At 36.3% G+C, this 15,762-nt stretch overlaps 1 protein-coding gene across 1 annotated transcript in view; it reads right to left on the bottom strand.

The window, feature by feature from the left end:
* The window catches only part of LOC115216499 (myb-like protein U), a 169,431-nt gene that overhangs the window by 4,691 nt on the left and 148,978 nt on the right, over positions 1-15,762 (bottom strand). Inside the window, exons 13-17 of the mRNA XM_029785926.2 lie at positions 8,312-8,476; positions 6,728-6,919; positions 3,428-3,598; positions 1,512-1,631; positions 154-246 (exon numbers count right to left, since the gene is read on the bottom strand). Coding sequence (XP_029641786.1) covers positions 154-246; positions 1,512-1,631; positions 3,428-3,598; positions 6,728-6,919; positions 8,312-8,476 — 741 coding nt within the window. The remainder of the gene's footprint in view (positions 1-153; positions 247-1,511; positions 1,632-3,427; positions 3,599-6,727; positions 6,920-8,311; positions 8,477-15,762) is intronic.

The raw sequence follows: 15,762 nt of genomic DNA, 5'->3' as shown, positions 1-15,762 counted from the left end.
ACAAGGTACTTTATATTACAGAAGAGTGAATCTTTTGATTCACTTTGCTACACCCTTGGCAATGTTACAATAGGAAAATGTAGTCAAAATGAGAATTATCATCCATTACAAGCAGATAAAATGACATAAAATCATATTTAAGAAGAAACTCACCAATCGAGATTTAACATATTGAGGCAATTCTTCATTTTCTTTCCATAATTCTTCTCGTTTGAAAGTTAATTCAGATCCATCTTCAAATTCTACCTATAAATTGATGTGGCAAAACCAGATTACATCTACAGCATCATAGATTATTCAAACAAAACTAGTTAATTCTATAGATAAGTATTAATAAAGAATGCCTTTAATAAGCTTCATTTTGTTTTTGGTAAGATCAATTAAATTAATGTATATTCTTAGTACTTCGTGAATATAAACTCTTAATAGGTGCCTGGTTTCCCTGTCCTCTGAACTGATTTCATTATTAAAACCATAGATGGAGTAGTGAAAGAACTGCAGTCAGAAAGTTAAGATAGCATTAGAAGAGGTTCAAATGAATCATCAGTTCAATGTTATCTTTATTGCATCTCAGCAGATATTCATGGACTTTATGACAAAAACTAAAACCAAATAAACAACTTCATGATAGATTAACAAACAATAATAATAACAGTGAATGAAAAATATCCTAACATAGAAAGAAATGGAACTAAAAAAAAAAAAAACAAAGAAATTTATTTTAAAAGATGACTGTTGTTGGTTAACCTGAAGTCATCTCTAATTGAGTAGTAGACCAATTACATCTTTTGTATGTCTTGGATTTCATGATTCTTGCTGTTGTTTTTTTTTTTTCAAGAAGGGAGAGTTTTAGTGAAGGGAGATTTGACTGTCATTTCTAGCAGGCTGCCCTACCAAGAAATGCAGAAATGGTAACATTGTTTCTAAATGTCTGTCAAAGTAAACTATTTCTAAAGCAATCCACATGAAACCCCCTCTGGTCCTACGCGATATCAACTTACATATATATACCCAGATTAAAGAGTATATATATATATATATACAAACAACTACCTTCATTTCTCATTATTAAATGAATGAGAAATGCAGTTCTCATAGTATTCCAATCAATTCATAATTTCCTTCAAACACAAAGATTAAATATTGTAAAGACTATGAAAATGTTTTCAATTTAGTACTTTTGTTTTCTATTAGAGTTGTTTTAATAGGAATGTATTATTTTTCAAAATTAATGATTTAAACTATTTTTATTCTTTTACAAATTTCTGTCACTGAACTGTGGTCACACCAGAGCATGATTTTCTCGCATACAAATCCATTGGCGATTATTTTTATAGACCTCTGAAGGATGAAAGGGAAAGTGGACTTAAGCAGGATTTGAACTTGGAATCTAAAGGGATGCAGCCTAATTCTACAAGGCATCTTCTTGTTCAGTGCTCTATCAATTCTGCCATTCATGTGACTCACCATGTAAAGGTTTCCCGCCTCCCTAAGAAATAAAGTTTACTCACGGTGTATAGCAGTGCTGAGCTGTGATTCTGGAACACTGCATCATATATACCTCCATCTGGCCATTTCACTTGCACAGCTTCCCCAACACGAGGAGGCCCTTCAGTTAAACAATCACGCCCCTAAATAAAGCAAGATGGTTTTAAAAGATTACTAAGCAAATAAGAGAAAACATCATGTCTTGCCAGTAATGACAAATAAAACAGAACAAAACAATAAGAAACACTCGCTCACTCCTGAACTGCTCCTACCAATAATGAGTTTATTGTATACAGTGCTCAGGTGGTGCACTGCAACACGCCAGTAAAAGAGGGGAGAGAACGCAGACACAAGGGAAATGAGGAAAGACAGTAAGAATGAGAGGCATATCGGGAGCAGTGTTAGTGAGTTTTGAGAAGGATAGAATTTCTGAAGGATGAAGCATTCTGACAGCTAATAACTAACATAAATAATTTATTCCATGCTTCAAGAACAGTGTGAAAAATATTTCTAAAAGTCGTGGTTACTGCACCACTTTTTTGATTTTATAAACATGTCCACAGATAGCAGCGACATCGAATTCAAAAAAGGCAGCCAAAGATGTTGGATTATCCTGTGAGCTTCAATCACGCCAGCTGCCAGATGCTGAAACTTTAGTGTTGATGCCCAGAGAAGCAATAAATTCAAGATATAGTAAGTGACTAACAGAGAGTATTCATCTGGTTGCCCATCTCTGGACAGCTTCCAGCAGACCGATATTCTAGATCAGAAATGCAAACACCAAGTGTAGACATACTGTAGTCATATATAAGTTCAAATAGTCATTGAATGGATGACAAAGATCTTTTTAAGTGACACTAAGACACCTTTAGCCTTTTCTGAAGATTTTAGAAATCCAAAGCAGATCTTGGTTGAAAATAAAGCCTGGGTCACATTCACCAGCATACTTCTTAAGATTGATGAAGAGAATAAATAAACTCCAGGTGTTTACTCCCAAAATGTATACTGGTGCAGATTTGTCAGACAGCAATCAATTGCTGCATTGTGTTCAGGTAAGATTACAGGAAAATTCTGTCGGATATCTTTTTTATCTCATATTTTTTATCTAATATTTTAACATAGTATCATTGTCACATACTTCAAGTTGGCATCTATTTCATTATAAGAATGGCAAAAATGGCAAAGTACAAGATTAAATGCTTTTCACACAGGTACTTACATTCTTTTACAGTCTCAGTTAAAAATCACTGGCTAGGGGGTTGGGGGTGACTTTGCCTATGCCTTTCATCTTTGAGTTGTTGTTACTTAGCTTCAAGTCAACTATAATTGAGCAGACCTTCAATCAAAAGATTTTCACCCTGACCATCACAAGAAAGTAGGCTGTGATTCAACATTTGCACCAATATTAGAAATCAATTATTATAAGGATAATGGTGTTAGCAACAACGTCAGTGGAAAATTTATTGACAGGAGAAATGACAATGTCATTGTATGAGAGCTAATTATCTTTTGGAGAAGTGCTAATACACATATATACATATGACAGACTTCTTTCAGTTTGTCTACCAAATCCACTCAGAAAAACTTTGGTCAGCTTGGGGCTACAGTAGAAAATATTTAAAGTACCATGCAATGGGATTGAACCTGAAATCATGTAAGAAGCAACCATTTATTATATAAGCACAAGAACACAAAGCTTAGATGAGAGCATTTACACTATTCATACTTGACTGGTATTTATTACATCAACACAGAAAGAAGGAAAGGTAAAGGTGATGTTGGCATGATTTGAATTCAGACCAAAAGATGACATAACCAAACACAGCAGGACATTTTTGTCTCCTTTTTTCAATGAAAATAGTACACCTTAATATGAGACTCCTTTAATGCTTAGTCAGGAGGAAATAAAATCAAAAGAAAGAAAGAAATGAAAACTCACTTGGATATCTTCAGGGAAGAGATTATCACTAAAAGAACCATCATTGAAGTCCACTGCATAAAAAATCTGGTTCTTGATAGCTGACACATCAGCTTTGTAGTATCTACGATTTTTGTGCTTTGCAATCACTTTATCAGAAATCTTTAAAGACATCAGGTTATTACGTCTCGTCTGGAAAAATGGAAAAATACCACTTATGACATTTATTATAAGAGACTAAATGTACAGACTAGTTGCAACACAGATTTACATGCTATATAGTTTAAACTACATAGCTGAAGCTAGCCCATTTTCAAAGGCTTGATTTTTGTAAAATCAGAGCTGAGAATGATCCAGAAACTCACCAAAAAATTATGCCCATATATAGTAAAACAAAAACATTGAGATTGTGTGGTTTCTAGAATATCTTATAATACTTACTACAACAGCAATCATATATGTTGTCAAACACCCATCTACATTTGGGACAAGATAAAATGTCAACATGTTTAGCTATGAATACATCCATGTGTGTGTGTGTGTATGGAAGTGTCCATGCATGTGTGCAACAACATCATTTTAACATCTCCATTTCTATGTTTGCATACATCATTGTTTCACACCTGTTTTCCATGCAGGCATGTGTTGGACAGTTTGTTAGGGAGCTGGCTAGCCAGAGAGCTGTCCGGGCTCCAGTTGTCCTTTGTGGCATGGTTTCTACAGATGGATGCCCTTCCTAACACCAGCCACTTTACGGAGTGTGTTGAGTGCTTTTATGTGCCACCAGTATGGATGCATTTACACAGCACTGGCACAAGTGCATTTTATGTGATACCAGCACCTCTCACTCTATTATTATATATATATTTGTAGATAGATGATAGAAAATGACATCCTTTACTTTCATTGTAGTTTGAATTTAACATCAGCGTTATATAAGCTAGATTTATAAGTTCAAAAATTGCAGATTGATTTGCCAAAGGGCTGGTGTTTCTCCTTTCCCTACCCACTGTCTTCGGTGCTTGACATTTTAAAGAGAACCCATTTCTCGTCACCAGTCACTATTCAGTCCGAAAAAGGTTCATTCATGAGATGTGACAGCAAAGAAGAGCACACACTCACTCTCTGCACACGATTATACTCGGAAAGTTTGTGAGGAACCCACTGACACAATTTGCTGAGTTTTCCAATGGCATGCAGGAGTCAATGAATGGTTAAATAACCAAATCCAAGCTTCTCTGCTAGTTCCTCAACAGTTATGATGGGATTTTGTTCCACCAGGGTTTGCAAGATGTCCTTATTGAAGTTTGTCTTCTAGGCAGTAGTTTCCAGCTCAGAATTTCTGAAATCACCGTTGACAATGGCTTACGCATATTGTCCGATCCCCACATACTGCATTAATATTCTTCACACTTTCCATTGCATTGTTGCACTAAGAATAGGAAGTTGATGCAGGCAGTTTATCCTGTAATCCCTCCAACTTTTAGCTCATGAAATTGAAAAAAAACGCATTATTTATGGGATGACCCAATATAAAGTGTTTATATGGTTATGTACTGCAGATGGACAAGGAGAGCTACGTGAAGAAGTGCCACTCCCAAACAGTGAAAGGAATCTGGGGTAGAGGGAGACCCAGGAAGACATGGGATGAGGTGGTGAAGCATGACCTTCGAACATTGGGCCTCACAGAGGCAATGACAAAAGACCAAGACCTCTGGAGGTATGCTGTGACTGAGAAGACCTGGCAAATAAAGTGAGTCCACAGCTGTATCCTACACCAGTGTCGCATAACCAGCCCACTCAGAAGTACCTTGGATCTTAGGGCGACATGCTGTGCTTGAGGAGACCTATTGAGTCAAGTACATCAACATCAACAGCAATAACAAAATGAAATCAAATGGAAATTGTAGTTGTGAGCCCCAAGCCAGTAACACATAAAAAGCACCATCCGAACGTGGCTGATGCCAGCGCCACTTTGAGTGGCTTCTGTGCCAGTGGCACGTAAAAAGCACCATCCAATCGTGGTCAATGCCAGCTCCTCTGGCCCCTGTGCTGGTGGCACGTAAAAAGCACTCACTACATTCTCAGAGTGGTTGGCGTTAGGAAGGGCATCCAGCTGTAGAAACACTGCCAGATCACATTGGGGCCTGGTGCAGCCTCCTGGCTTTCCAGACCCCAGTCGAACCATCCAACCCATGCCAGCATGGAAAACTAACGTTAAACAATGATGATCCTGTCCCCCTCCAACTTTTAGTTCATGCAATTGGAAAAACCACATTATTTATGAATTGATCCAAAATAAGGTGTAATCGAAACTATTTTTCGCTTTTTTATTGAGATATGTTGAGTCTCTTGGAAGATAAGTAACATCATTAATGGAATAATTATAATTTGATTTCGCAGCTAAAAGGATTAAACTTAAAACCATGCCTGTATCTAATATATGTATAACTGGGGAAATAAGTACAAACCAGATGATCACCTTGCCAGCACTTCTTGTAGGAATCTGGCTAGCATAGTTTACCATTAATCAAAGGAAGATAAGATATACATCAATAAATGATAAAAAGGAGCACTTTGCAATTCAAGATACAATTCAGTAAGCACATTATTAAACCTCACAGGTTGAATAATTAATTTAATTAAAGAAAAGACAAGTCAAATCAAAGTTATGAATATTTCTGTAAACACCTGTCATTTATTCCATACCACATATCAAGTTATGCAATACATACAACATATGTATAAACATTATAGAGTTGATTGTGTTTCAAAATCAGGATATCCGAGGCAGTGAATGTCATCCTTACATAATGCAGAGTAGTCATGTATCTTCTCTATAGCCAGACACTATAGCTTGTTCCTTTTTAATACTTAAAACCATTAAACCACCTGGCATTAAGTGACCTCTCCTTCCTCTCAAATACTTTCCCCACTTAGCTGAGGGTTTTTTTTCCTTTTCTTGTTCCTTTCTTGTTTTGTAAGTTACTTAGCAACCTCATATGTGCCTGTGGAAAGCCACAGAAACCATGTCAATGCTGGTGATGACTATGTGTATGTGCGTAAGTGTGCAATACATATTACAGTAATGTTATTATATATGTTGCATATATTGCATGAAATGCATAAATTTATATTTGGTATGGAATAAACAACATTTATTTATGGAAACATTTGTAACATCAGTTTGACTTCTCTTTTTTTTTTAATTAAATTATATAAGTGCGAATGTGTATGTATACACATACACACATTTGTATATATGTGAATTGGTGTAGTAAATAGCAGCTAAAAACAAAACAGAAAAAAATAGAGGCTGACCTTTTCTTTGTTGGAATTGTGTCTATGGCAGGTAATATAAACTGGGTATGGCCAGTCACTGGTCTCAAAGACCACCCCGGCAGCATGAGCGCAAGTAATGTGGAAAGACAATGTACATCGTCCATATGAACACTGCGCACAGCTTCCATGGGTACCATCTGACTTGGCTTTGGGATGACAGTAGCAACATTTCTGAAAGGTCAAAATTAAACAAAATTTATTTCCAGTTTATACAAACTATTTAATTATGTGATCAACAGATAAATTTAAATATTAATTTATACTTTTCAATCATCACAGGAGAGTGAAGTCTTTCCCCACCCCCACCCTATAAATCAAGTAAACAGAAAGAAAACTAGTTCAAGTATACAACACAATATCGCTACAAATGAGGTTTGAACTCTTGGTCAATCGGCTAACAAATTAAATTCACAACTACTCTGCCTCTGAAATTAGTTATTCTAGAATAGTTCTTCTGGAAATGGATTATTGCTGCTACCACTGTTGTGCCACTTCCATCATTATCATAATTTAGCATCTGTGTTCCATGCTGGCATAGGTTGTAACATTTTTTACTAGAAACAATTTGATATTTGTATATCAAAGTTTCTATTACCAGTTCCGTGAAAGCAGTTATAAAGTGAACAGGTGGAAGAAGGAAAAAGAGACTGTGTTGATTTTCAAGCAGTGGAAGCAGAACAGAAATATAAATTAGAGAAAAATAAAACCAGTAAGATTATTGATAACAATCTACTGACTGAGTGATATAGGTGGCCAACTATGAGCAAATCCTAATACTGGAACAAGAGAAAAACGATTTGGGTATATTGTGGTAATTAAATAATTAATCATCAATAGAAAGTTCATGTGTGTTTTGGTACAATGGTCATTTTTTTTATAGCTTAGTCAGAGAAGTAAGAGCAATGCCCATGACATTTGTTAGACCTCTGAGACTAGTGTTGGCAAGGAAGGAAGAAATTTCATATTTATGATTATGAAAACAATGAATTTAAATTGAAAGATGAAGTTGTTCTAAACGGGTCAACCTGAATCTATGGTAGAAGAAACTTGTTCAAGGTGTTATACAGTGAGATTGAACCTGGAACTACACTGATTGCATAATTTAACTGCATGGCCATGTCAGATATCAGAACAAAATAGATACACTATAAAATCATGGTTTAAGAGAAATTGAGAAAAAGAAGTTATTTCTATTTATAAATTTTCTCATTTCTATCAGTCATCTAGAATAACTTACCATTTCAATTTGTTTCATATGTGAAAACATATGTGAAAACCATTTACCAAGCTATGGCTTCAATACAGTATATATTCCAGTAACCATTTCCTATACATGGCCATGTAGACAGAAGGAAAAAAGAATAGGAGTTATTGCTGCTTCATCCCAGATTGGCCCTGATCAAGCAAACCTGCCACCAAAGGTATCCCAATTTCAGAAATAAAGTATCCAGAACTATATCACCCAAATATCCTTCCTTAGAACAGTAGGATGTGGTAGGAGGAAGCTTTTGTTGTTATTTCTGGAAAAAAAAATTAATGAGAAACTACGTACAACAGACTTACCAGTTTGGCCCTTTTGGGAGACATTTTTGACATATCAATGGGTCCACGTGCATCAATGTCCTGAAAAGACACATCTGGCAGAGAAAGTGCACAGACTAAGTGACACCAGCGACCATCAGTCGTGAGTTTCAAAGCTCCCCCACGCAAGCAACATAAACTGCATTCCTGAAGAAGACACAATATAGTAAGAAACATTAAGAGAAACAATACAAGGTTTCCAGTACAAGAGAAGAAAGCTTCTTTAAAAATATTAATGTTCAAATAAGCTTTCTATTTTCCCCTGCATCACATCATCATCACAACTATCATTATCTATTTAATCCTTAAGTTACTGTATTTCCAACTAAAACATGTAAATTATGCTTCTTATAGTGCAACTCGAAGTAGATAAAGCTATAAAATCTAATATATTGGCTAGACAGCCTTCAACTTTTTTATTATCAAAGGGCTTTTTCTTAACCCAAATAATAATAGAATGAAAGATAAGAATGCCAGATTTGCAAAACCAGAAAATATATATATATATATAAAAAAACCACTCCAGCATTTTATTAACATCACAATTCATGATATGTAAATATCTAGAAAAGACATAAATTTAATGAAAGAAAAATTAATCGGAAAATATAGTAGGGTTGTCTAATCAAAAATTAAAAATTAATAACTACAAACCGATATATTATCCACTAAAAAGTAATAAATGTCCTAATTTAAACTTAATGATATGGTGATATCAAATGAAAATAAAAAAAGCAAATCTTTTGTTTACAAAATAGCCTTAGAAGTAAAACAGTAGAATGGATACAGAGAAAGAGTACTATCAGTGAAGGGAGAGGAGAAAAAATAGTAATACAGTGAAGAAGAGGCAGAGAGAGTAATAGCCATGACTGAAAGAGTGAGAGAAAGAAATAACCATTTGAGAAAGAAGAACACAGAGTGTATCTTCTGTTCTCAACATCTGAAGGAGAAAGGAAGGGGTGAATAAAGTAAAAAACAGTCATTCAACTCTGTATGACTATATGTGTATATGTGTGTGTATGAAAAAGGGAGGTATGTGAATGTTTGTGTATGTGTATGCATGTCTGTGTGTGCGAATGTGTGAGTGTGTGCATGCATAATGGAAATGCACAACTTTGAAAATAAAAACTGACATCATTCCAATTCTGTTTGAGTATGTGTATGTATGTTTGTGCGTGGGGAAATATGTGAATGCTTGTATCTGTGATTATTCTCTACTTCATTTTGTACTTTGTTTAAGTAACAATTAGCCTTCAATTATAAACGGCATGGGGCCAGCTAATAAATAAACATAGAAATATCAAAAGGGTAGTAAGATAATTAAATGAATTAAATGTAAAAATCCACCGTCTGACAATCACAGATGAACCAAAATTAAAATACTCACAATATCCTAAAAGTTAAATTTAAAATATTTTAAATGTTTAAAATTTTAAAAATTAAGAAAAAAATGCAAGAGGAATCAACTTGAGTAGTAAATACAAAGGGTGAAATCAAAATTATCAAACTCTCAACAACCACTAAATCATCTAATAAAGCACATAATGTTATAGACAACCTTAATTAAAATTTAACATGTATTTATTCTTATGAACACAGGGAAAACCCTTTTCAGATTTAGAGTTTAGCAGCCTTCTTCTAGAAAATAGAATGGAAAATAATTCCTCAGAAGAGAGAGAGCAGAACCTATTACCAAACCTATAAGACGGTGCCATCCCTAAAATGCTCCATTCAATAAAGTATGTTTTGTTATCTTTAAGATTCCAGATGAAATTACTAAGACTAGTAGATGAAGCCCTAGTAGAGGAATGGTAAGGATTCAAAACCCTCTTCTTAATATAATTAGTAGAAGAACCAAGAAGACATATATGAATTCCAAGATTCTCCTACTAAAGTATATACAAATTTCACATTTCTAAACTAACTATATGAACTATATTTGGAATACAAGATATTATAACAGATCTTACATATGAATATTATGGATTATTGCAGAAGAATAACCAAGGAAGTATATATGGATTTAAAGACTCTCATCAAAAGTAGTAATTTTTAATTTATCTCTCAAACAAACACCATTTTATAGTTTATTTCAAATTTAAAAAAAACAAAAAAACTACCATTCGATATGTTATACAAAATTCAAATTTTATATCTCAGCTAGTACAGACAGGCAGGCAGACAGATAGAGAGATAGATAGATTATATATATATATATATACATAGATGATATATATATATATATATATAATATATATATATACATATATATACTTTATTTAAAAGCAGCAGAAATTCAACAAAACCTGTTACTCGGAGCTTCACGTTCAAAACTGTCTGACGAACGGGAACATGAAACTCCAAGTAACAGGTTTTGTTCAATTCTGCTGCTTTTAAATAAAGTATATTACTCTACCCCTGGTATTTGAGTACTCTTTTTTCCACCTGTTTCACATTTATGTGTTTATTCTGGTATACATATATATATAGATAGATGATATATAAATATGATATATATATATTATATATATATTATATATATATATGTATATATATATATATTATATGAGAATTTTAGTGGAGGTAAAGCTCCAGTACATAGTACAACTATTTTTTTGCGCGTATATGAGCTAAAAATTAATAAAATTTGGTGCAAGATAAAAATTTCATTCAGACATGCAAATTCATAATTCAGATGTATGACATGAGATAATATTCCATTCAAATAACCACAAATTTATATTAAGACATGATAAAAATATAGAAATATAAGAAAATAAACCTAAAAAATATAAGAGGTTCCATGAAAGTAGAGAATACAGTTAGAATAGATTAAAGGCAGTGACTGAAAGGATCAGTCCAAACCTATGGCTGTTTCAGCAAAGTTTGAAGGGGCTGTAGGAAATAATCCAAATTCAACTCCATGTATAAAAACATTTCCTTCCTCAGGGTTCCTTATCTGTGCTAAAATCCAGTAAGGCACTACATGGATGAAATTTCAGTTGCTTATTGAGCATCGAATGGATGAATAAGAAAAATATGACAAAATAAAACTGGACTGACCAAAATAGGTGACATATATATATGATATATATGAAATATGAAATATGAGAGATATATATATATATATATATATATACCATGTATATACATAGATGATACTTGTTTCTCACCTTGTTTTTTTCTGTGTCCCTTTCTGTAGAAGAGCGTAGGCTCAAAACGTATAAGATTTTTTCAATACCTGAGCGTTATATTAATACATCTGTTTGTTTTGTACACCACCTATCTCCGTCTTTTGTTTTTTCGTGAACTCTCCCTATATATATATATATATATATATATATATATATATATAATATATATATATACCATATATATACATAGATGATATACATATATATATCATCACATCATCATCATCATCATCATCGTTTAACGTCTGCTTTCCATGCTAGCATGGGTTGGACGGTTCAACTGGGGTCTGGCAAGCCCGAAGGCTGCACCAGGCCAGTCAGATCTGGCAGTGTTTCTACAGCTGGATGCTCTTCCTAACGCCAACCACTCCGAGAGTGTAGTGGGTGATTTTATGTGCCACCGACACAGGTGCCAGACAAGGCTGGCAGACGGCCACGCTCGGATGGTGTTTTTTATGTGCCACCGACACATATATATACATAGATGATATACATATATATATATATATATATATATACATATATATATATATATATATATATATATATATATATATTATACTTTGATACTTTGATACTTTGATAGGTTTCGGCCATTATTGGCCCAGGCCATGTCTAACTTAATAGCACCACCTGGTGAAGTCTTTCAAGTCAGAATTTGGGCACTATGGCCCACTCAAGTAGAGAGTTATTGTTTACAGAGACATATCCGGGTGTAGGGGGTTTATCCGGGATTTCTTGAAGGAATCTGTCCAAAGACTTCTTGAACCCTATAGGGTCAGTTTCTGTTTTAATGTGTTTTGGTGTAATGTTAAAGAGAGCGGGGCCAATTGAGTGAAATAATTGTGCCGTATTGTTGTTATGAGATGAGAGTGCGATTTTTTGTTTTGGGCGGATGGCACGGGGCCCAAGCCTTGGATGTACCTTAAAGGTGATGCCAACATCATTTGGGCAATGCTGATGGAATATTTTCCACATCATGCAGATGATGTAGCGCTCACGACGACGTTGGAGAGAATAGAGTTTTAGCTTTTCTAGTCGACCCCAATAATCGAGGCCTGTCATGCCATCTATCTTTTTTGTGATTGCCCTTTGAGGTGCTTCAACTTTTATGATACCTTGTATTGTGTGGGGAGACCACAGTGGACAACAGTATTCAAGGTGGGGTCAGGCAAAAGTGGAGAAGAGAAGGATAATGGTGTGGATATCTCTCGACTGGAAAGTTCTGAGAATCCAGGAACACATTCTGCGGGCCATGTCAACTTTGGTGTTTATATGAGTGGCCCAGCTTACGTTGTTGTCCACAATTACTCCCAAGTCTCTGATGTTGTTGGACGCCGCGAGAGTTTCACCTGAAGGAAGGGAGTATGGGAGTTTCAGGGCATCCTCTTTTCCAAAGTGGATTAGCTCAAATTTATCCTCGTTCAGCAGCATATTGTTTTTTTTCTGCCCATTGGATAACAGCCAGTAGATCTGACTGAAGGCATGTCCGGTCACTCGCCTCATTTATGACCTTCTGTAGCTTGGAGTCATCTGCAAAGATTTTTATGTTGCTGTGCTTGATGATGTCATAATGTCATTAATGTAAATGATGAAAAGAAGTGGGCCCAGCACAGTGCCTTGCGGAACGCCACTACTGACTTTGGCTGGGCTTGATTTTACCCCTTCAACTACAACATGTTGAGATCTGTCTGTCAGGAAACACTTAATCCATTTCAGTAACTTTCCAGAGACACCAATGTTGGATAGTTTTTTCAATAGGATCTTGTGATCGACCCTGTCGAAGGCCTTACTGAAATCAAGGTAGATGACATCGGTGTTGGAGCCCTCTCCCAAAGCTCTCAAAATGTCCTCAAAGTGATGCAGGAGCTGCGTTAGGCAGTCCCTTCCATTACGGAACCCATGTTGGTTGGAGATCAGCCGTCTGTTGCTTTCCAGAAATTGGGTTATTCGAGATCTCACCACCCTCTCAAATACCTTGATGATATGAGAGGTGAGTGAGATCGGACGGTAATTCACTGCAAGGGACTTGTTTCCCTTTTGAAAACTGGGACAACAGACTGGGACAGAAGGTTTTTTGGAATATAGCCAGCATCCAGTGAGTTTCTCCACAGATTAGCAAGGGGAGATGCAAGTTGGTGTCGACACACCTTCAGGACACAAGCAGGGAACCTATCGGGGCCTACTGCTGAATTGTGTTTTATTTCGTTTATCGCCGCTAAGACATCAGGGGCACTAAACGTTATGTCCGATATAGTGTGTTGGGGGTTGACATCACTGATACAGCCCAGATCGGCCATATCAGGATTGCTGAAAACAGAGCAGTATTGTTTCTGCAGTATCTCGGCATGGATTTGGCATTATTATCTGGAGAGTGCCAGTTTCGTCAATTAGAGGGCCTACAGTGGAGACAGTGACCTGCGTTTCCTCGCAAATGAAAAGAACACTTTGGGGTTGAGTTTGATTTTTTCAATGGCCCACTTCTCCTCAGCTGATCTTTGGTTATTGATGAGGGTCTTCATGCATTGTTGGAGGTTATATTTTTTGGATTCAAGCAGTGCGATAGCCGTCGAATGTGTGTGTTGCTGTTGGCAGTACTTTAGTTTGTTAATTTTTTTGTTTGTTCTTTTTATTTTTCTGATAATGGTTTTTCTGTTTTGGGGGATTCTGCACTTTTTGTTCACAGGTCTTGGTGGGGAGTGTTTTGCACATATGTCTGTGACGGTGTCTACAAAGATCTGCCAAGATGTTTTATGGTTGGTGGAGATGTGTGTATGTGTAAAGGACCAGTCAACATTTGATAGCTCGTTCCTGATTGCATCCCAGTTGGCTTTATGGAGATCCATGTTGTCAAATGGGTGGCTGGAGGAAGGTCACTAGGATTAGCTTTCGGCTGGTGGAATTTCATGTTACAGAGAACCATGTCATGGTCTGAAAGAAGGTTTTTTCCACTGTAACGTTATGTATAGTGTTAGTGTGGTTACTAAACACTAGGTCCAAAATGTTCTGATGTCTTGTTGTGCAAGGACAAGTTGGGACAAGAAAAACTCATTCGTAAAGTCGAAAAGTGACTCTGCTGCTTCTTTGTCAGCGGTTGAGGCGGGAGTGCTTGGTTTCAAACAGTTTGTAGTCCAGTCAACACAGGGTAGATTGAAGTCTCCCATCATGAGTATGTTGCTAGAATGGCACTGTTGAATAAAGCACTTAATGCTGTTGAGGCATTCTTTAAAGCACAGTATGGGTGTTTGGGGCGGCCTATAGAGCCCAATTACTGTCAGGTCATTGGCTTTGTTGTGCACGGTGACTGATTCACAGTAGCCGTTGGAGAACATACTATTTCCATCTGCCGTAAATGAATCATGCAGGAAAATGGCAGTTCCACCCTTCCTCCTGCCGATACGATCCGCGCGGATGGTTGTGAAATTCTTCACTCTCACTTCGGCTTCCAAGTGGGAGTTGTCAAGGTGGGTCTCAGTGAGAATGAAGAAGGGATGTGGTGTGAATGGTTACCAACCCATCTTCAATGAATTGGACCTTCCATTTTTGTGCATTGATGGAAGGCTGACACCTTGTGCATTGAGTAGGAATGTGGAGGTTAGTGTAGTGGCTGGTTTTGACTGTTGCAGGGGGCTTGGATTTTTTGTGTGTGTTAGTGGCAGCAATGTGGGGAATTGGTGCACTGGGGTAATAGCATAGGATGGTTTGAGTGATGGCTAGAATGTTTTTGTGTATCTCTTTTGCCATGTTCAACATGGCTAAAAAAAATTTTCCTGCTTAGGGAGCAGTTTTTGGCTGGAGGTGTGGTTGCACTGTTGGATAGGGTTTTGTAGTTTCCACTTTTGTTGTTGTTGTTTTTGTGTCTTCCTGAAAAGACTGGACCAGCATTACTGCAGCATGGTGTGTTTCTATTTTTATTGTTTATTCAGGTTGTGTGTTGGCTTGAGGCCCCCGTTTCTGTTTGTGCGTCGGGTCCCTGGAAGATGAGTGAAGGGACAGTCACTCAGTAGACATGTTCTCTCACGTTGGGAATACCGGCAGATTTTGGGACTCCGTTGTGTGTGTTTTGAATTTCGATTTACTATTTGGTGGTGTTGATGTTATTGGTGGGATGCGTGCTTTGGCCTTGGCCGGTAGTGCGTCTAGTGCCGGGTAGATGCGTGAAGATGCAGTCACTATTTGTGCAGAGATCTGTGCAGAGATATATATATATATATAATATATATATATAATATATATATA

Source organism: Octopus sinensis, linkage group LG10 (assembly GCF_006345805.1).
Source record: "Octopus sinensis linkage group LG10, ASM634580v1, whole genome shotgun sequence".
NCBI lineage: Eukaryota > Metazoa > Mollusca > Cephalopoda > Octopoda > Octopodidae > Octopus > Octopus sinensis.
The sequence above is the reverse complement of the archived record's forward strand: the minus strand, read 5'-3'. Positions and strand labels throughout refer to the sequence as shown.